A 22,624-nucleotide genomic window follows, 5' to 3' on the forward strand; every position below is an offset into this window, starting at 1 on the left:
GAAGTGCATTTTTTGATTTTTTTTGAATTTTTGAATTTTTGAAAATCAAAAAGCCAAAAATGCGAAAAAATCAAAAATTTACCAAATTGACCTAGAAAGCTGAAATTTGGTACGAACCCTATTTTCGACCTGTCAAATCGATTGGAAACGGTTTCAAACCGTTTTGAGTAGTTCTGGAGCCATTAACAGATTTTTGAAACTTGAAATTTCTACAAAATTTCATCAAAAAAAGTTAAAAATCCGAAATTCACGCGTCACTCCAACTTCAACACGCTAATAAGTCGACTGCTGGTGAGTTTTATTCACTTTGGAGCCTGTGGTGACTTTTTGAAAATTCTTGGAGCCTCCAGCAGATTTTTCAATGCTCGAAATTTCCATAAAATTTTATTAAGTGGAGTTGGAAAGTCGATATTCATTCTGTAAATTGATTCAATATGCTATGAAGTCGACTGCATGTAGATTTCAATTCGTTTCTGGAGCCTCCAGCAGATTTTTCAATGCTCGAAATTTCTATAAAATTTTACTAAAAACCGAGCTGAAAATCCAAAATTTACTCTACATTCCAATTTCAACACGCGGTCAAGTCGATTCCAGGTGGAGTTAAGTTATTTTGTAGCCTCCAGTGACTTTTTGAAAATTCTTGGAGTCTCCACCAGATTTTTGAAACTTGAAATTTCCATAAAATTTTATCAAATGGAGTTAGACAGCCGATATCAAGTCGTTTTGGAGCATCCAGCGACTTTTTGGAAATTACTGGAGCCTCCAGCAAATTTTTCAATGCTCGAAATTTCCATAAAATTATACCAAAAAGAGCTCGAATCAAAAATTTACTCCGTACTCCCATTTCAACACGTGGATTCAAGTTATTTTGAAGCCTCCAGCAACTTTTTGAAAATTACTGGAGCCTCCAGCAGATTTTTCAATGCTAGAAATTTAAATAAAATTGTACCAAACTGAGCTGGAAATCCAAAATTTACTCTCGACACGCTATTAAGGTCACTGCAGGTGGGTTCAAGTCATTTTGGAGCCTCCAGCGACTTTTGGAACCTCCAGTAGATTTTTGAAGCTTGAAATTTCCATAAAATTTCATCAAATGGAGTTAGACAGCCGATATCAAGTCGTTTTGGAGCATCCACCAACTTTTTGGAAATTACTGGAGCCTCCAGCAAATTTTTGAATACTGGAAATTTCCAAAAAATGTTACCAAAATGAGCTGGAATCCTAAATTTACTCCGCACTTTAATTTCAACACGCTCTCAACTCAATTGTAGGTGGATTCAAATCATTTTGGAGCCTCCAGCGACTTTTTGAAAATTCTTGGAGCCTCCAGCAGATTTTTGATGCTTGAAATTTCCATAAACTTTCATCAAATGGAGTTAGATAGCCGATATCAAGTCGTTTTGGAGAATTTCGCGACTTTTTTGGAAATTACTGGAGCCTCCAGCAAATTTTTCAATACTGGAAATTTCCATAAAATTTTATCAAAATGAGCTGGAATCCTAAATTTACTCCGCACTCCAATTTCAACACGCTATCAAGTCAATTGCAGGTGGATTCAAGTTATTTTGGAGCCTCCACCGACTTTTTGAAAATTCTTGGAGCCTCCAGCAGATTTTTGAAGCTTGAAATTTCCATAAAATTTCATCAAATGGAGTTAGACAGCCGATATCAAGTCGTTTTGGAGCATCCAGCGACTTTTTAGAAATAAGTGGAGCCTCCAGCAAATTTTTCAATGCTGGAAATTTCCATAAAATTTTATCAAAATGAGCTGGAATCCTAAATTTACTCCGCACTCCAATTCAAGTTATTTTGGAACTTCCAGCGACTTTTTGAAAATTCTTGGAGCCTATCAAGTCGACTGCAGGTGGATTCAAGTCATTTTGGAGCCTCCAGTGACTTTTTGAAAATTCTTGGAGCCTCCAGCAAATTTTTGAAGCTTGAAATTTCCACAAAATTTCATCTAATGGAGTTAGAAAGCCGAAATTCACTCTGCAAACTAATTTCTCAAGTTTTAAAAATTTACTGGAGACTCCAGTAATTTCCTAAAAGTCGCTGGAAACTCCAAAACGAATTGAAATCTACCTGAAGTCGACTTCATAGCGTATGGAAATTAGTTTACAGAATGAGTTTTTGCTCTTCAACTTCATTTGATGAAATTTTGTAAAAATTTTGATTTTCAAAAATCTTCTGGAGGCTCCAGAACTACTCAAAACGGCTTGAAACTGTTTCCAATCGATTTGGCAGGTCGAAAATAGGGTTTATCCCAAATTTCAGCTTTCTAGGTCAATTTGGTCAAATTTTGATTTTTTTCCTCATTTTTCGGTTACGTTAAATTCGATTTCTAAAAATTCCCCAAAAATCGAAAATTCCAATCGATTTGGCAGGTCGAAATTAGAGTTCATCCTAAATTTCAGCATTCTAGGTCAATTTGGTAAACATTTTGATTTTTTCCCTCATTTTTGGCTTAAATTTGATTTCTAAAAATTCACCAAAAATCGAAAAATACACTTTAGCTCTTGAAATTTTAGCTGGTGATGAATTTTTGCATGCTCTTTCGATCTAGCTTTATCCAGTTCGAAAAATTTCGTGCGAGTCTTACGTTGGAAAGCAAAATCTTCGACTTTGGCTGACCTTTCATTCGAAATGGGCGCCGTTTTGTTAGTAAAACCAACTTTTTTCGGCAAGTTTTCATTTTTCAGACATGACTCCTCGGTTCTCTTCTATTCTCCAAAATTTTGAAAAAAAGGTCGAAAAAAATATGCTGTGACGAGTTAATTTATTCTAATTTCGAGGTTTCGAGTTCCAAAATTGAATAAATTTTTGAATAAATAGCCCTTTATTGCATTATTTATCGAGATTAGCTAATTACACATTATTTACAATGAATTCTTTTATGTATTTTCACAGCTCCTGAAATTCTACGAAACGAATCCTACACCCACGCCGTGGATTGGTGGTCACTGGGCATCGTACTATGTCGTCTGTTAACCAACGAGGTAAGTAAATGAAAACACAAAAAACACTCACCTAGATTTTAATATTTTTATTTTTTAAAAAGAAATCATACGAAAAAAATAGAAAGAAATACACATTAAACAAGACAAATAAATAAGGAGAATTAAAATAAAAATTAAATTAACCGCGTTATAACCTAAGAGAGAGAGAGAGAAAGAGAAAAAAAAAGATGAAAAAAAAAAATCCTAAATAAAACGTAAGCAAAACAATCCTACGATATATCACACGTAAATACACTACGAAATTTGATACGAAAAAAAAAAGAAAAAAAACTCAAGAGAGAACTCTTTTACAAACAAATAATAGTATTACTAATAGTGAGAAAAAAGGGGTAAAATAAATTAAAAAAATAAATAAAAATCAAAATGAGATTTAAGCCCTCGGTTTACACACTTTTTTTTTTTACTTATATAAGCTTAAAAACAAAGTAAGCACACACCTCGCGAATTGGGGAATGTTTATAGTTAATTGTAATCCATGCCATAGAACGGAAAACTTGGAGAGAAAAACAAACACGATGAAATGAAAATCACAATTAAAAATTAATAAATAATATTTACAATAAGTTTAATTAAATTTGATGCGGAGCATTCCGTGTACTTAGATCCGGACGGAAATTGGAATCGAAAATTTTTTCAACTATATAAAATGGTGTTTCCGAATATAAGACTACTTTTTTTTTTATTACGGTTATTGAGCTTTTTTTCTGCTACCGATAAAGTAACGCGAAGAAAAAGTAAAGCCAACAAAATACTAAGGAAAAAAATTCGCTACTGATGGAATAAAAATTACTTAAAAAGAGGAAAAAATATTATAGTATGTCCTTCTCAACGAAGCTGAAGCGTTTTCTATACGCTTTCGAAATGCCTACGATTGTTTTCTCCTCCGTCCAATTTTTTTTTTTTTTTTTTTTTTGCAAGTGCCTACGACGACGGCAGCGTTGGCGTCAAAATCGAGTAAATTAATCGATAAACAGAGCTCTTGAGGCGAGCTTCGTTCGTCGACCAATTTGACCAAAACTTTACAGAGACCCTGAGGTTAATGTACTCTTAATTCTGATACTTTATCGGTGTACCTGTCCTAGTTTTTTTTGGACGCCATGCGATATGATTTTTTGGCTTTTGGCGACCGGTTGAACGTGGAAGAAGGACTAAAATCTAGGATATTTCTGCGCGGAAGATATGACTTGATTCTGAATGGCTGATTTATTCGGGTTTTTCGGCGGTATCTTTACGAATACCTCCTTTGGTGCTGCTCTTCTTGGGCGAAGTTTCGGTGGGTTTCTTTTCATCCTTATCTTTTCCTACGGCTTCGCGTTTGATGACGTCACGTTCTGGTTGCGAGGAGGAGGAAGAAGAAGAAGCAGCAGCGGTTTCGGTAGCTTGCGAGATAGGAGCAGCCGATGGTTTAGGGGCTTCGGTGGCGGTAGCAGCGGCAGGGGCGGCTGGAGCGGCTGGAGCTGGTTCTGGGCTTTTAGCTTCTTCTTTCTTTTCTTCGGGGACTTTGGTGGGTTCTTCGGATTTGATTTCTTCGGATTTCTTTTGTTCTACCGAAGTTTCGGATGACGAGTCGTTCTTGAGTTCTTCTTTGGATTCGGTCGAGTCGGCTTTCTCTTCGCTAGATTCAGCGATGGCTTTCTTGGGTGGTTCGGTGGGAGCAGCTGCGGTGGCCGGAGTGGTCGGTTTTTCTTCCAGTTTAGCGGTTTCAACTGGTTTTTCGGGTTTGGTTTCTTGGATTTTTTCAGATTTCACGTCGTCTTTGGCATCGGTCTTGACTTCATTTTGGACTGGTTTCGGTTCGTCGACGGATACAGCGTTTACTTGGTTGTTGGATTCTTTGGGTTGTTCGGACGATCCTTGTTCGATTTTGTTGTCGGATTTTTCCGAAGCTTCTGGTACCGGTTCGGTCTTAATGGGTTCGGATTTCACGGTATCGACGGCGGCTACGTTAGAGACGGATTCGGATACACGGTTGGTTTGGTCTTCCGAAGAGATAGCCGAGCTTTGTTTGGACGAATCCAAAGGTGCGGCTACTTCTTCAGACAGTGGAGCCGATGGAGCGGCTGCGGCTGGTTCGCTGGCTGCGGGTGCTGCAGGAGCAGCAGCAGCAGGTGCAGCTGCTGAGGCGATTGGAGCCGGTGCTGCGGCTATGGCTGCTGCTGGCTCGGAGGCTGTTTTATTGGCTGCTTCGGATTTCTCTTCTTGGATCGGTGCAGCTGGAGCGGCGGCTGGGGTGCTTTGTGGGTCTTGTTTTTGATCGGCTAGAGGGGTGGATTCGGCCGGAGCTGGGGTGCTCGGGCTGGCCGGCTCGGGTTCGCCGACTGGTAAACTGGTTGCTTTGTAGAGGAAGCATAAGGTGAATAGAAGGCTTACGACGAATTTCATTCTGCAAAAAGAGATAAATTTTATCGTTAGTACGAGTTGTTTATTATTTGAAATCAGGTATTTAATTTATCGATTGGTTGCGTTTTAAATTTATTTTCTCCGAGAGCTCGGTCTATTGACTTATTCATATAGGGAGAAGGTTATAGAAGAGGCTTAGACTGAAGCAGTTTTTAATTTGAGTTTATTTCATATTTCTTTTTACGTTCCCAAGAAGTCGATTAAATTTTTTCGTAATTCTCAATTTTTTGTTGCATTTGGGATTTTCATAGATGACTCTGAAGATCTGGAATTTTATGGATGAGATCGTTAGATGCATTAATAATATGCTTTTCAGGAGATTGGAATATTTCAATCCCATAAATTCTTTCTTTCAAGAGTGTGAAAGTTGCATTTTTTCAGCATTTACTCATTTTGCATCATCTGCAGCTCGAATTGGGCTTCACTTTTTCGATCCAACTGTTCCTGTGTTGCAAAGAATTATTATGTGGAAGGGGCTTTCAAATTTAAACTCGAAATTGAAATGCTAAAAGGCATAGATTATGCTGATCAAATCAAATCTTCATTTTCATTTTTTCACAAATGCCATTTTTATGCTGTGAAATATTTTGAGGCAAAAATAAAAAAAGTCCCATTTTCACCGAATTTTTTTGGAACTTTCAAACCAAAAATGTGGAGGGATGATGTTGGAGATTTTGAAATTTTATTTTGAGGATACAAAAGAATTTTTTTTTTGGGTGTTTATAATTACAAGATTATTACACCCGTAATATTTTTTTGGCCAGTGAGCACATCAAGCTCGAGGAAAAATTCAAAAATCTTGGTTAATTTTGAAAAATTTGTTGAAAATGGCCCCAAAATGTGCACCAAAAAATAAAATAGCCTATTTTCAGTATCATTATTTGGAAGTGAATACAAACTTTTTTTGCCAAAATTCCAAAACGTGATGTTTTTTGCCCAAAAATGGCAAAATATTGTGCTTTTTCGCTAAAATTTCTGAAATCCTATTTTTTCAAGAAAAAATAGCTAAAAATTAATACTCGTGGGTAATTTTTTCTTAAAATTGTAAAATCTCCAGTTTATGTCAAATTTTGTAAAAAATTCTCCTTTTTTCTAGAATTGCCAAAAAATCTGGACTTTTTATTTTGTTTCATTCTAACTTTAAAGTTTTCTATTTTATTCTCCTCTTCTTGCAGAATTTCAATTTTTTAAAACCGTTTTCCATTCTCTTTGAAATTTGAAAATTTTGAAGCCCTCCCTCGCTCCTCTCTTTCTGAAAAAAAAACAATAAAAAATTGGAAAATTTTCCCGCCAAAAGTCTTGCTTTTTTGCCAAAATTGCCAAAAAAGCTTCAAGTTATTGTTTTCTATTTTTTCAAATCAAACTTACATTTTCTAATCCTTTTTGAAAACGGAAAAATTTTTACGTGAAAAATATTGTCTCGAAATAACTTGAACCCCCTCTTCGCTCCATTACTCATCCCCTCTTCCAAAATAATTTAACAATTTGAAAAATTGAAACATTTGAAAAAAATGTCATGTTGAAAGTTCTGCTTTTTTGACCAAATTGCGAGGGAGTCTTTTTGTTTTTAATTTTCAAATTCTGATTTTTGAAAAAATTGTGAAAATACTCCCTTTTTTCCCCTAAAATTGGTTAAAAGTTGTATTTTTTCCATAATTGATGAAATCCCTGATTTTTTCTTTTCAAACCTCAAAATTATTTAACATCTTTTTGGGGAAAATGATTTTTTCCAATTTTTTTCTGAAACTCTTTTAAAAATTGAGCGATTGTAACATGAATAAATTTTGACCCCCCCCCTCCCTTACCCCCCTCCCTTTACCCCCCCCCCCCCTTGAAAAAAATTGAAAATTCGAGTGACCTATGATTTATTGGGTTTTTAAAGGCGCGAATTTTAAATTTCAGTTTACTTTTTCGATACGAGTTACCTAAGCCCTGGAACGAATCGTCAAATTTCAAAAAAGTTATAAAAATTTGTGTCTTTTATGATTTTTTGATTCTTTAGAAGTGCGTGATTTTGAATTCGAACTCAATTTCCTGAAACGAGTTTCTGACGACCTTCAATAAGTCCCTAAATTTAATTAGTCATCAGACTTTTTCACATTTATTCAATTTCAAAGGTTATCGCGGAGCTCAGAATAGTTGAAATTTGATATCAGCACTTTCTCAAAAGCCGAATCAAAAAACTGAGCTGAAATTCGAAATCAGCACTTGTGAAAACCCAGCAAACGATAGGTCACTCGAATTTTTCAATTTTTTGATAATTTGTGAGCAAATTGTGATCCTTGGAGGGTCCGAATCAAAAAACTGAGCTGAAATTCGAAATCAGCACTACTAAAAACCCAACAAACCATAAGTCACTCGAATTTTTCAACTTTTTTCAGAATTTGTGAGCAGCTGAGCATATTCTGAGACTTATAAGGTCCGACTCAAAAAACTGAGCTGAAATTCGAAATCATCACTACTTAAAACCCAACAAACCATAGGTCACATGAATTTTTCAATTTTTTCATATTTTGTGAGCAAATTGTGAGCCTTGGAGGGTCCGAATCAAAAAACTGAGCTGAAATTCGAAATCAGCACTACTAAAAACCCAACAAATCATAGGTCACTCGAATTTTTCAATTTTTTCAAAATTTGTGCGCAAGTGAGCATAGTTTGAGGCTTGGAAGGTCCGAATCAAAAAACTGAGCTGAAATTCGAAATCAGAACCACCAAAAACCCAGCAAACGATAGGTCACTCAAATTTTTCAATTTTTTCATAACTTGTGAGCAAATTGTGACCCTTGGAGGGTCCGAATCAAAAAACTGAGCTGAAATTCGAAATCAGCACCACTGAAAACCTAACAAACCATAGGTCACTCAAATTTTTCGATTTTTCAAAAATATGGGGGTTCTTGTGGGGTTTAGGGCCCCAAGCCCCAAATTTAAAAAAAATTGAAAAATTCGAGTGACCTATCGTTTGTTAGGTTTTTGGGGGCGCTGATTTCGAATTTCGGCTTATTTTTTTGATACGAGCTATTTAAACCCTGGAATGAGTCCTCAAATTATCTAAAAATTGAAAAATTGTGCGTAATACGTTGTTTTCTTGGGGTTTCAGTAGCGCTGATTTCAAATTTCAGCTCACTTTTTTGAATCGACACTTCAAAATTTCAAAACTTTGAATTACAAAATTAGTAGATAATTCTGCGAAAATAAACTCGTACAAAATATGAAACTATCTGCTCCTATACTCTTAGGACACCCTGTATACTGGGAAATAACTCACGCGATCAAACAGATGTCTATCTTGGAAAATAATTGCATTCTGAAAATTTCCTTCCAAATACAACCTCTCGTGTTTTCCTTTCCAGGAAAAAAACCACGCGTTTTATAAGTTCATTCGTATAACAGAACTGTACGAATTGTCTCTCTTCACCTCTCGCAATCCTCCTTATATAGAGTCGATTTGTTACGGAAATCTCATTCGAAGGACACAGACGACAGTTATTAATGAGGAATCTGCCTCTCTTATTCGTATAGTTTCAGTTCATTTATCGAGAGAGAAAATCATGAAAATTCCACGCTAACGTTGATTCCTCCAAATAATTTTCTAATAAATCGTCGCCCTTTTAAAGGCCTCTCGTAAAAGGATATTTATTTCAACGGACGTCATTTGGTCGCTGCTAACATGAAAGCAAACCAGCCCAGCTCGGCGGCGCTCCATTTCACTCGCTCATTAGATAATTGAAAAATATTTACAGCATCGAGCGGCGAGCTTTTCGTATATACATTTTTTTCAGACGTTTTAATTTTTTTGAAAGCTTCATAACGTACTCGTATTTAATTACCTCGAAGTATATAAAACGCGCCAAAATGGCCGACCGTAGATCTTTTGTGTGGGCACGAGAAACAATGAAATTAGGTATATATAGTTTTTCCAACTAACTAACGTGTTAAAGGAAGTGGGTGAAAAATAGGCTAGGGAGAAAAAAACAACAGAGAGAGAAACCCAAAATAGCGAATCTTTTAGAGAAATTTCGATAGAGCGGCCACGTGCGAGTTTGCGCGAAGCAATTATATTAAAACGTTGCCAAAATTTCACTGTGTATAGAAAAGCGACTGGCATGGAACTTGGAAGCAAAGGCAGTACCAATCGTTGACAATAATTTTAATCAATATTTTCACAACGGCTCGCGACGAGGACATCGAAATTTTTTCCTCGCTGAAAAACACGTATGCAATTTACCAAGTCCGAGGAGTCTCCGAGAGCTATTTAAATTTGCAAAACGAGCGCCGCACCGGTCGTCTTTTCATCGTCTCAGCCATTATCGACTTTCGAAACGACGAAATTTTTTCTGCCTTTCACCCAGGAGAGCTGAGAAGGATGAAAATTGACGCACGCATTTTATACGCACAGATATTGGCGGTGCGAATCTAATTGAGTTTATTTTTGAATATACCCGAGAGAAATTTTCAATTCATTGGGTATTCCCAAGATGACTCGAACAAAAGACTTTTCTCGTTTTAGCTTAATAAATATTTCACGGTAATTCTGACAAACGAGCTTTTCAACGCCGATTGACGCTCCAGCCTCCTGTTTCCAAGCAACCTCGCTCGACGCGCGATGAGTATTATTTTAATAATGCTTGATTTACTTTGTTAAGAAGAAAAGCAACCACGTGCCACGACAGCTCCGTTAAAATACGCTGTTTTAGGCTCGATCCGCGCGTAATTTTTTCGTATTAGTTTTCGACTTTGCTTATCTGCTTTCGAACCGTTTTCACCAAGTTTAAATGGCGCGAAAGCGAATAAAAAAGATATCAAAGGGTGCCAAATGTATCGAGAGAAATTCCAAAAGCGAGAAATGCGATGAGAATTAGCGATTGGGAAACCGACGCCCCCGTTTTCGATGAACAAAGAATCAAAGAATGGATTGAGAGCGTATTTGGGAATGTGTGGAGGGGGAGGGGTGTTGGAGGCGTCGTCGAAATTCGAGGATTGATTTTTGTAGGTCTTTTGAAAATAATGGAGTTGTTCGAGTCTTGATTTTTTTTCAAAGAATAGCGATATGTGGCTATTTTCAAGCTTAGGAGGGTGGTGCTTCGTTATGTAGCTCATATTTTATGATTCAAGTTGATGTTTTTTTACAAAAGTTAGGTTTGAGATCTTATTTTGGAGTTTAGGTGGGCTCGTATAAAAAAAATAAGCTGAAATTCGAAATTAGCACCTCCGAAAACCAAGTAAACGATAGGTCACTCGAATTTTTCAGTTTTTTTGAAATTTGGCGCTTGTTGTGGGGGGAGGAGGGGTTGCTTTTTTAATTTGGGTCAAATTTTGAAAATAAAGATGAAAATCATGTGACATATCGTTTGTTATGTTTTCAAGGGCGCTGATTTCGAATTTCAGTTCAATTTGGTGTTATGAGTCCCCCAAGCCATTCAATGAGGCCCCAAATTTTAAAAAAATTGAAAAATCCGTGTGACCTATGGTTTGTTGGGTTTTCGAAGGTGCTTATTTCGAATTTCAGCTCACTTTTTTGATTCGGACCTTCTATGCCTCAGAATATGCCTACAAATTTTGAAAAAATTGGAAAATTCATGTGATTTGTAGCTTTTTGGTTTCTGGGAGGGTACTACTTTGAAATTTAATCTTCAGAGTATTCTGAACTTCGTAATAACCTTCGCGAACGCAATAAATGCAAAAAGGTCGTGATATAGATTTGAATTCTTAAAAAACCAACCACCTTTTGCACAAATTTTTTCTACGTTTTTGAAATATGAGGACTTATTTTAGAGCGTAGGTAGCTCCTATCAAAAAAATAAATTGAAATTCGAAATCTGCGTCTCCTAAAACCTAACAAACGATACGTCACTCGAATTTTTCAATTTTTAAAATTTTTGGGCTTATTTCAAGGTTTGCGGGGGGGGGGTGCTCTCTTCCAATTTTTGTCAAATTTTGAAAAAACGTGAAAAACCATGTGACATATTGTTTGTTATGTTTTCAATAGTGCTGATTTCGAATTTTTGCTTAGTTTTTAGATACAAGCTCCATAAGCCCGACAATAAGCTCTCAAATTTTTAAAATATCGAAAAATTCGTGTGACCTATGGTTTGTTAGGTTTTCAGAGGTGCTGATTTCGAATCTCAGCTCACTTTTTCGATCCAAGTCCTCAAATTCTTACAGTATGCTCCCAAAATTTCAAATAATTGAAAAATTTGTGAGACCTTTGATTTCTTGGGCTTTTAGATGTGTTGATACTGTTGATTTCCTATTTCAGTTTTCTTTTTTTTTTTTGGTTCAAGTCTCCAATGTATTATAATAACCTCCCGCATTCAATGAATACAAAGAAGCTGTATGATTTATGAAATTTGTAGGCCTTATATAGAAGTCCAAGGAATCATCCAAAATTTTTCCACTTTTTTTCAGATTTGAGGACTCATTTTCAGACTTACGTAGCTCTAATCTGAAAAGTAAGTCGAAATTCGAAATCAGTACCCCCAAAAATCTAACAAACGATATGTCACTCGAATTTTTCAATTTTTTGAATTTTTGGGGCTCATTTTGGGGGTGGGGGTGCCAGATTTTGAAAAAACGTGAAAATCATGTGGCATATCGTTTATTATGTTTTCGATAGCGCTGATTTCGGATTTCTGCTCAATTTTTAGATACAAGCCCCCTAAGCCCCACAATACGCTCCCAAATTTTGAAAAAAACAAAAAATTCATGTGACCTATGGTTTGTTAGGTTTTTAAAGGTGCTGATTTGGAATTTCAGCTCAGATTTTCGATCCAAGCCCTCAAATCCTCACAACATGCTCCAAAAATTTCCAATAATTGGAAAATTTGTATGAATTCTAGTTTTTTAGATTTTTGAGGTTGCTGATTTCAAATTTCAATTAAATTTTTTTCGATACGAACTTCTTGAGCTTCGCAGTGATCTCCAAAATTTGTTAGTTGTAAAAAAGTGATGTGATTTTGGAATTTTTTATAAAACTTGTGTTGTGAATTCCTTTTTTAAAAATTCATGTTAATTTTTAGAATTCTGAATTCTGCAGTTGAGCATCTCGAAAAATCATTTTTTGTCAAGAATTGTCATTCATTAAATTTTTCTGCTTAAATAATCAATTTTTTTTTTAAACTGAATTTGACATCAACACCTCTCAATTAAGTACATCTCGAAATTCTCTAAAAATTCTCAGTCCTACTTCAAAGACCACTTTGAAAAAAAAATTAAATGAAAATTAGACTCAAATATTCAAACCTCGTATTCCTTGTCAAAAAAAAAAAAAAAAAAAAAAAACTCCACAATTCGATTTTAAAAAAATTATCCTGTCGAGTTGCGAAAAAAAAGGCTCCTATCGATTAATCGCAATTGTCCTTCGTTTTGTTTTTCGAACTTGTTCGAAAGTTCATCGACTCGAACACCTCGACGTCGCTATACCTTCGCTAGATTGCTAAAATATGATAATTCGTTAACGAAATTTCGTCGAATAAATGTAAATTTAACGATTTGCAAACTCTTAACGTGCTCTACACCGAGTTCTCTCGTTTCGTACATAATGAATTATATCGAAAAAGCGAGAAAGAAAAAAAGAAATTGAAGAAAAAAAAATATCTTGATTCGAAACATAGGCAGCATAGTACGAGTACTTGAAAATGTGCTCAGCTTGTCCTTATTGTCTGGGTCACCGCGCAAACGATGAACCAATTATTTGCAAGATTCTTTTTTTTGCTTCAGAGCGCGACTTTAGTATACCTACGTTGCCTATCTACGTAAAGATAATTAAATTGCATCATTCTGTAGTGTTCTCTGATCCCTGCCTCCTGCCTTTTATCGTTGGTATTCTTGTTCAGCTTGTTGTACTAGAAAGAAAAGTCGAGACGAAAATAGATTGCGCGATTCCCGACGCGTGTGTAAATTTTTAGGGATACCTGCCTTCTTCTGCCTTGCCTACCCTTCTCAACCTTATTTTTCTTCTTTTTTTACGTACCTTATTCGAACCGGGCAAAAAATCGTTACTTTGTTACTTACCTACGTCAGGCACGCAAAAAAAAAGCTCGATCTAAATAATCAAACGAACTCAAAGGCAAACGAAGCTCGTGAAAAAAATATCTGAAAAGGTGAAGGGACAAAAGGGAGCTTACAAAAGTCCTCTCGAATCCATAAAGTTAAAAAGATACCCTTCGCCAAATAAAGAGAGCAGAAAAAAACCCAGAAAGAAAAACAGTGGGCGCCCTTTTTCTACATAATATATACTTTTTTCAGCGGCAACACTTTGATTAATCTGAGGTAGATTTTTCATTTTTAAGTGGCCACTACTGCGGTAAATTACCAGCGTTAAGTATCGTTATGAAACCCTTTTATAATTGGCCTATCAAACGGATATAAAATCAGATACCCGTCGAGAGAACCTGCAAACCGAATGGAATGGAGCCTGCGGAGGGGCATAGTTCGATCTCGTGTTACCGTTATACACGTATAGTACATATATTTGGGGAAATATGGCGCCAGGCTTACACAATGGACAACGCGAGTGAATTATCACATGTTATAGGATGATTTCGAAGCCTTTATTTGGGAAAGGATTATATTCTATGTAGAGGAAGCGAGCTACTCGGGTAAATTCCATCTTTTGTACCGAGTGTTCGATAAATATGTCAAGGGTATATATTGTGAGAATGGTTGGAATTTAACACGTTGTTTAGATCCTTATACAGCATCCAAGATATGAGGAAAGGATTGAATGGATAAAATATATAGGTATAGGTACGAGTATACTACATAAAGAGATACTGGTGCCTTTGTATTTGCCTAATGGAATGGCTGCTAACTCTGTACTGTACTCGCGCATAGAAGGAGATTATTCCAAGTATACGAGTATAAGGCTTACTACATTACATACAGAGGCAGGAAGTATGAGACAAATCGAGAGTTCCGAAATTATCCTCGTATAGAGAATGTGATTAACATTCTTTGACGTTATTTACATATACGAGTATGAGATCCTCGGTTACCCTGAATGTGCTCGTAAGCGGCCTTCGTCAAAATAGGATTTGCGACTTTGAATGGGGCTTCAATTTAAGCGTACTTGTCGCGAAACCAGCCCACTTTAACGTGTTTTTTTTACTCAAGAAAAATAGTATATGATTGCGAGTTTAAAGTGTATGATGCTTTATTTGAGAGGTTTGGTTTACGTATGAAGAAAAAAATGCACTTTCGGAGATGTAAAGATTTCAATTGAAATGAGGATTGTGGAATTTGACTGAGAAATAGATGCTTGTGACAAATTTCATAGACTTATAGACTTTCTTTTTTTTTTTTTTTGTACTAAACTGACAAATTTTGAAGGCTCATAAGGTATCTTGAGACTGGTTGAACTTGACCTATAGAGACAAATTTATTTACAGAGTTTTAAAGAGAATAGAGAGGAGATGCGAGATCAGTTATTGGGTCATTCCATGCCAAATCGGCGGATTTTTGCACGAGGGGTCTTCGATTTTTTTCAAAATCAGATCATTTGTAGAGGTCATCAAACGATGACGAATGACGCAAACCGGACATTTTTTCGATTTTTTATGACGGAGCTGTGGCGCTTCAAAGTTCTCCAAAATGGCCGAAAATGGAAAATTTCAGTTGCAAATTGCTCCGGTTGCACGTGGTATAGAATTTTGAACTTTTTTTCAAATTGTAGTACTTTGAGAGGGTAATCGACGAGTGATGTCAAAATCAGTGTTGCCACTTTCAAAAACCTAAAAAAATCGATTTTAAAACTTATAATTTAAATATAACCACGATCTCGGCGAGTAAAAATTCTGAAAAAATTCTCAGTTTTAGTCCTTTTTATGTAGAATAACATATCAAAAAATTAGACTGGCATCTTTTTTCATTTTCGAGAAAAAAAAATTACAAGTTTTACAATTGCTGCAAAAGTACCGTCCGAAACCTAAAAAATGAAAATTTTTGCATTTTTGAAATATTTTACCAATGTGTAAACGATAATGTGAAAAAAATCTCCCTCCCCCCAATTTGTCGACAAATTGACGAAAAATGCATTAATTTCACTCTTGAAATAAAAATTTATAGCACGAAAAATGTCAATTCGTTGACAAATGAGGGGAGGAGGATTTTTTTCACATTATCGTCTACACATTGGTAAAATATTTCAAAAATGCAAAAATTTTCATTTTTTAGGTTTCGGACGGTACTTTTGCAGCAATTGTAAAACTTGTAATTTTTTTTTCTCGAAAATGAAAAAAGATGCCAGTCTAATTTTTTGATATGTTATTCTACATAAAAAGGACTAAAACTGAGAATTTTTTCAGAATTTTTACTCGCCGAGATCGTGGTTATATTTAAATTATAAGTTTTAAAATCGATTTTTTTAGGTTTTTGAAAGTGGCAACACTGATTTTGACATCACTCGTCGATTACCCTCTCAAAGTACTACAATTTGAAAAAAAGTTCAAAATTCTATACCACGTGCAACCGGAGCAATTTGCAACTGAAATTTTCCATTTTCGGCCATTTTGGAGAACTTTGAAGCGCCACAGCTCCGTCATAAAAAATCGAAAAAATGTCCGGTTTGCGTCATTCGTCATCGTTTGATGACCTCTACAAATGATCTGATTTTGAAAAAAATCGAAGACCCCTCGTGCAAAAATCCGCCGATTTGGCATGGAATGACCCATTGTAAAATTTGAAAATGACGAATTTCTTTTTGCCACAAACTATTTTCAAAATGACTGAATTTTATTAAATTTCAAAAAAATTGAAGAATTATTGGCATATTGAGGTGTTGAAGGTGTTTGTATGAATTTTGCTCATTTTTCATAAAAAAATCCTGAAATTTCCTCGAATAAGTACAAATTTTTTTTAACAATACACGTCTAATGCAAAGTATCAGCTACTAGGTAAATTTCATTTTTTGATTTTTGGTAAATTTTTAAAAATTTGAATTCAGTCCATTTTTTATGAAAAATCCAAAATTTGATCACATTGAGATAAAAAATGATGAAATGTTTATACTCTTGTTTTTTAGAGTGTTCAGAAGTTCAGCTTATCCTGGTTTCCTTATTTTTGGTGGTGATTTTTGCTTGTCAGTCCTGTTTTGTTTCGCCAAAAATTGTAAAAAAGTAGTCCTGATTTTTTTTCTTGTTTTTTTTTCAAGCACATCTTTTTTTGCATAATTTTGTAATTTTATCATTTTTTCCTGAATTTCTTTGAAAACAGAAAAAATATTTGCTTGATTAAAATCCCTTTCACTTTCTAAAATGAAGCATCGAAAAAAACTTTCTGCTAAAAGTCTTCCTTTTTATCAAATTTCAGTAAAAAACCTTACGTTTTTCCCAAAATTAAAAAAAATGCATGTTTTTTTGCCAAACTCACAAAAAATTATGTTAATTTACCAAAACTGTTCAAAAAGTTATGTTTTCTAAAAATTTGTAAAAAAAATGCTAAAATTTCCCATTTTTTTGTTTCTTATTTCAAAATTTTGAATTCGAGATTTTTTCTGCTGTTTTTTTTGGACGTATAAAAAATATCAATTTGATTAAATTTTGATCAGTTCCCTACTTACTCTCCCTCCAAAATTGTAGTATTTGAAAAGAATTTTCTGCTTGCTTTTTTACTTAAGCTGACTGGTTGAATTGTTAAAAAATCATTTTTTGGGAGATATGGCAAAAAAAAATCACCATTTTTATATTTCAATCAAGCTCTAAAATTCTCCATTTATGTAGATTTATTTCGGGAATTTTTGCTGTTTTTTTTCTTTTTCTTTTTTTTTTCTTTCTAGGTCTTTTCGAAAACATGAAAATATCAAACTTGAGTACATTTTGACCCGGACCTTCCTCCCCTTTCTCTCTCAAAAAAAGTTTTCTGCAAATAATTTTGCTGTTTACCAAAATTGCTCCAAAGTTTTACATTTTTCCAAAATATTAAAAAAATTCGGTTTTTTTGTCAAAACTACAAAAAGGTCTGTTTTTTTCATTTTTTTTGGTCAAATCAAACTAAAAATTTTTATTATTGTTTGGATTTCTTTCAAATTTCGATTTTTTTTTCTTTTATAGGTCTTCTGGAAAAAATGAATTTATCAAACTTGAGTAAATTTTGAATCGAATCCCCCTCTTTTTTCTCAAATTGAAACATCAAAAAAAAGTTTCCTACAAAAAAAATCTTGTTGCTTCAAAGTCTTACATTTTGCCAAAAATTGAAAAAAAAACTGCTTTTTACCAAAACTGCACAAAAAGTTTTGCCTTTTTTTACTTTTTCAACTCTAAAATTTTCCATTTATTATTTGCTTTCTATTTCAGAATTTCGAATAATTTTTTTTTCGACATTTTTGAAAATATGTAGTGAAATTTTTGACACGTGCCTCCCTTTTCGAAATTCAAACACTTGAATATTTTTTTATTACGAGCTCTGATTCTTTGGTCCAATTACTGAAAAAAATTTTTTTTGCCAAAACTGCGTAAAAGTTATGCTTTTGTGCATTCGATTCTCCAATTTTAAAATTTTTGAATTTTTTTTCTTTTTCTTTTTGAATTTTGGATAATTACTTGTAATACTTTTTTTCTGAGACTCTTGAATCCGTTCTCAAAATCGAAGCATTTTAAAAACTTTCTTATTGGAAGAGCTGCTTTTTTGCCCAAATTCTTATAAAGTTAGTTTAATTTTTTAAAAAAACTGCAGAAAAGCCTTGTTTAATCCATTTTTTTTCAATCAAGTACCTCGTATTAAACATTTTCCATTAATTCACTTTTACTTTCAGAATTTTGAATTTTTGATACTTAATTTATTTTGGGTTTCTTTGAAAAAATAATGAAAAATATTGACCTAATGACCCTTTTCTCTTTCCTTTCATCATCCTTGTTCCCAAATTAGAATATTTTAAGGAAAAAAATGCTCGTTAAAAGTTTTGTTGTTTACCATTTCCAAAAACTGCTTTGTTTTTTTTTTTACTTTTTGTTTTGTTTTATTTTACAGAAAATCTGGTTTTTTTTTCTATTTGACTTTTTTTATTAAATTTTCCAATTTTCTTCTTCAATGGCTTAATTAAAGCTAGAAAAAATTTTATATTGAATGAATTTGGTCCCAACATTCACCCCCCCTCCTAAATTCAATAGAGTGCTGCTTTTAAGATTTTTTGTAGAAAACTTTTTTTTGATGTTTCAATTCAAGAGGAGGGGGGAGGGGGGTTCGGGTCAACATTTACCCAAGTTTGATAATCATGTATTTTAATTTTTTTAAGACGACCTAAAAAGAAAAAAAAAAGAGGAAAAATTCAAAATTTCAAAAAAATACAAATGAATAGAAAATAGTCTGATTTTTTTTTAAAAAAGGAAAAAATCAGAACTTATTGCGCAATTTTAGCAAAAAATCTGAACTTTTTGCTATTTTAGCAAAATGTTGGACTTTTGGGGACAATTTTGGTGAATAGCAAAATTATTTACAGAAAACTTTTTTTTTGATGTTGGGCAATTTTAGAGAAAGGAGGAAGAGAGGAGGGTTTCAGGTCAAAATTTACTCGAGGTTGATATTTTCATGTTTTTCCAAAAGGCTTAAAGAGAGAAAAAAAGAAAAAAATCAGCAAAAGTTCAAAATTTTGAAAGAAATCTGTAATGAAATGGAGGATTTTCCAAAAAAATCACTTTTTAACAATTCAACTTGAGTAAAATAGAAAGCAGACATTTTTTTTAATATTTTGATTTTTGGAGGAAAACTCTCAAATTCTAAATTTAAAAAAAAAAAATATCTACAAATTATTGGGAAATTTTAGCATTTTATATATTTTTTTTCTAAAAAAAAAAAATTTTTGAAATTTTGGCGACAGTCTTTTGAAAATTTGATAAGAAAAACAAGTGTTTTTGGTAGCAAAAAGCAGGACTTTTGGCGTGATGTTTTTTCAAATGCTTCAATTTAAAAAGTACCTATAGAAAGAGTTTTAATCCTGTTTTTTTCCAAAAATGATCCAACTTTGGAGACTTGAAGCTTCGCCCTGTTTCGAGCTAACTCATTTCTTTTTCAAAGACACTTCCAACTCGAAACAAATTCGCCATTTTATCATTTTTAATCGCACCTCCTCCCCAATACTCACTCTACACTAAAATCTACGAATTGTTGACCTTCGACGCGCGTAAAATTTGCGTGCAAAGAAACAGATACCCTGCATTCCTACCTTCCTGCCTCGACATTCCCCTCTCTCGATCTATCCAATTTAATGGGAAATTTTTACGAAACACCCTATCGCGTACTGTACATCGAACAATGTACTTTCGAATGTTAAAGGCCCTCTGCTGGCGATTACGTAAGAGCTATGGTAGCTGCCGCAGTAGTAGTAAATTAAATTCTAGCATAATACAACAAGTCTCCGGTTTTAACGTAATAGGTACATAGTTGAATGACATTTTATTTCTACCTATGGTACGTATAAAATGTATAAACGTACATATTGTAAGCAGCTAAGCACCATTAGTATAGCATAGCATAGCATAGCATACCTCCCTATAGCTATTCAAGTATGTGTATAGTATATCGCGACACCTTTTTGTTGTGGTCGCGTGACAAGATCCAATTCATCGGCGTCCAGTCCACTCTTATTCATATATACTCCATAACCCATAAGAATAATGTACGAAAAAATGTGAACGAGGCGCCCTCATCACCCTCTCACCACCTGGCATCAGGGCAGAAATTAATTGTCGCCTGAGTACATTGTGTGGTGGGCCTTAGCTCGGTAGGATATCGCGGTGCTGGCGAATTTCCGCCTTAATCGATTTATCTATCTATCCATCGAATAGGTATATAGGTAGATAAATGGATAGATAGATGGGTATATCGTGTTTACATCGAAAAAAAAAACACAGGAGGCAGGCAGGCAAACAGATAGTTGAAAGGACGAGTAAATTTTTAGAGGTTAATTGACGTAAGGACAGCTTTACCGGGCGTGTTTAATCGAAGATGATACTGTGTTTTTAATTACCTCGCCTCGTCTCCCTTCCTTCCTTCCATCCTGATGATGGCGATACTCTCTGATAACATGGTGATGTCGATTCACTCTTTTGCTAGGTATAGCTATAGAGGTATCACCTTGTTGTAATAATAATCGATTGCTTAAAAATACCTAACGATTGCTCGTCGTCGGGTACCATCGCATCGTTCTTTCTCTCTGTTATATTCTTTTGACACGCGATTATTATATACGCGGATGTGTTCCATACAGCTATCGAATTCTTCGCCACTGCCGCGCCAATAGTACAACCGAGGTCATTCGGTGAACCTCCCCTGGCCCCTGCACCTGCCCCCCTCATCATCATCTAGAGGTACACGCTTTCGTGTATATGTATACGAGTATTTTGATGTCTTTCTTTTCTCTTTCTTTCTTTCTCCTCCGTAGGTAGGTACTCTTACTCATACTCGCTCTCTCACTCACACATACACCTCAGCGTGGGGCATTTTTTCGCGAGTCATTTCAATCTATTAAAAACGAACATAGTACATACGCAGTATGGCCCTTTGAATTAGGTCGTTGAGCGAGCCAGAAGAGACCAACAAGAACAGGCACTAGCACTAGGTAGAGACCAGTGAGGGGCGTAAGCAGGGGGGATCGGATCACGCGAAAGAGAAAAAGCAGCTCGAACGAAGAAGGAAAAAAGGTCGTTATTTATATGGCTTTATGTGTATGCACAAAGGTAATTTAATTAACACGACGCGATCGCATGTGTATGTGTATATTAAATTGCACGTAAACGAACTGAACTGTTCACTGAAGGATCCGAATTTCCTACTATGCAGACTTTTGACCTAGTTACGATTAAAAATCACCTCACACACCACACAGAGATAAAGGCTGGATTTTTCAAGTCATCTTTGGGAGCACGAGACTGTGAGAAGAATTGTAATACCTACCTGTTCTATTTAATTTACACGGATTATCGAATAGTACGTCTCATTTAACTCGATTTCATGGAGCAAGGGCGGAAATTGGGATGAATTTTAATAGATTTATGTAGATAGACGTGTACGAGTCCTCGCATCGTAAAGTTTGTGCTGGTGGTGGACGATTTGGATAAAGGGTCTTTGAAAGCAGCATTATATACGATGTTACTCGTATATGTATGTGTATTGTGTGTGTAGTGCCTGGTATATTGCTTTCAGGGGAAATGCAGCTCGGATGAGAAGTGCGAAGGGGTTAAAAGGTTATGAAAGCGGATCGTATGTACTCGTATATGCGAGTTTGGGAGATTATCGTATACCTACTCGTGGTTTGTTTATGAAAGATAATATATTATGTGAGAGTAATTGGGGCGCGTTCTGTTTATACGAAATGGTGCTGTGCTGTGGGCACGAGGATAAAAAATGATAATGATTGAATTAAAGTGCGAAAAAACACGAAAAACGTGCGAACGGGAAATTAATCGAAAAAATTTAGTTTAGATGTCGAATTGAGAGTAACGTTAGTTTTTTCTTTTCAATTGTTTGGAGACCTGGTGAAACGTGGGAGGAGAGGGGGCGATACGTGTCGCGTGTTGCTTATTGTGAGGTTTTGAATGAAGTGTCTGAGCTCTGAAAACTGGGGAAAAGTGAGAGAATTTCGTTCTGCTGGAAAAGTTGGAGAAATGTCAGAGATTTTGGCGAATTTAACTTCAGAATCGGAGAATCTTTGTTAGAAAGTAGAAAAAAGTATGAAAGTATGCTTAAAAAATTATCAAAAATCGAGGAATTATGACCTAAGATATATTTATGTCTCCTTTTTGAGGACCCTTAATTTCTCTCCGGGGGCACCTCTGGAGCCAAAATTTTCCCCAAGTGACTTTCAACTCAAAATGAAGATCTCCATTGAATTTGGTCAGAATCGTCCACCTTTTTTGGGAGGCGCGGGGGGGGGGTTATTGGTTACATTTTTAATTAAATCGAGAGCTTCTTCTTTTAATAGAGTTGACAAATACCTAACTGTGTTTTCTCTCAGGTGGAATCTTGGTATTATTGTGGATGTTCTTCACGTAGACATTTCGGAAATTTAGCCAATCTTCATCATCGCCATTGAATTCAGGTATATTGAGCTTTGGTAATTTTAAATCTTGAAGATGGTCATGTTTTTTCTGAATTAGTGAATTTCTTATATTTTGATATTCTGCATTGAAGTTAAATCGAATATTTTCAATGTTATTGTCTTCAGCAGACTGTGCTAATAAATTTCTGGCAACCTCATCAAATTTGATTTTTAAGTCGTG

General features: G+C 35.0%; 1 protein-coding gene across 5 annotated transcripts in view; it reads left to right on the forward strand.

The window, feature by feature from the left end:
* Positions 1-22,624, forward strand: part of S6KL (S6 Kinase Like) — a 119,695-nt gene that overhangs the window by 3,437 nt on the left and 93,634 nt on the right. For 4 of the 5 annotated variants that reach the window (XM_065347501.1, XM_065347502.1, XM_065347499.1 and 1 more), the window contains exon 8: positions 2,908-2,996. In XM_065347501.1, the coding sequence (XP_065203573.1) occupies positions 2,908-2,996 (89 nt within the window). Of the gene's footprint in view, positions 1-2,907; positions 2,997-22,359; positions 22,444-22,624 lie in introns of all 5 variants that reach the window. The other variant, XM_065347503.1, reaches the window with a different exon arrangement.

This window comes from Planococcus citri, chromosome 2 (genome assembly GCF_950023065.1).
Source record: "Planococcus citri chromosome 2, ihPlaCitr1.1, whole genome shotgun sequence".
Taxonomy (NCBI): Eukaryota; Metazoa; Arthropoda; class Insecta; order Hemiptera; family Pseudococcidae; genus Planococcus; species Planococcus citri.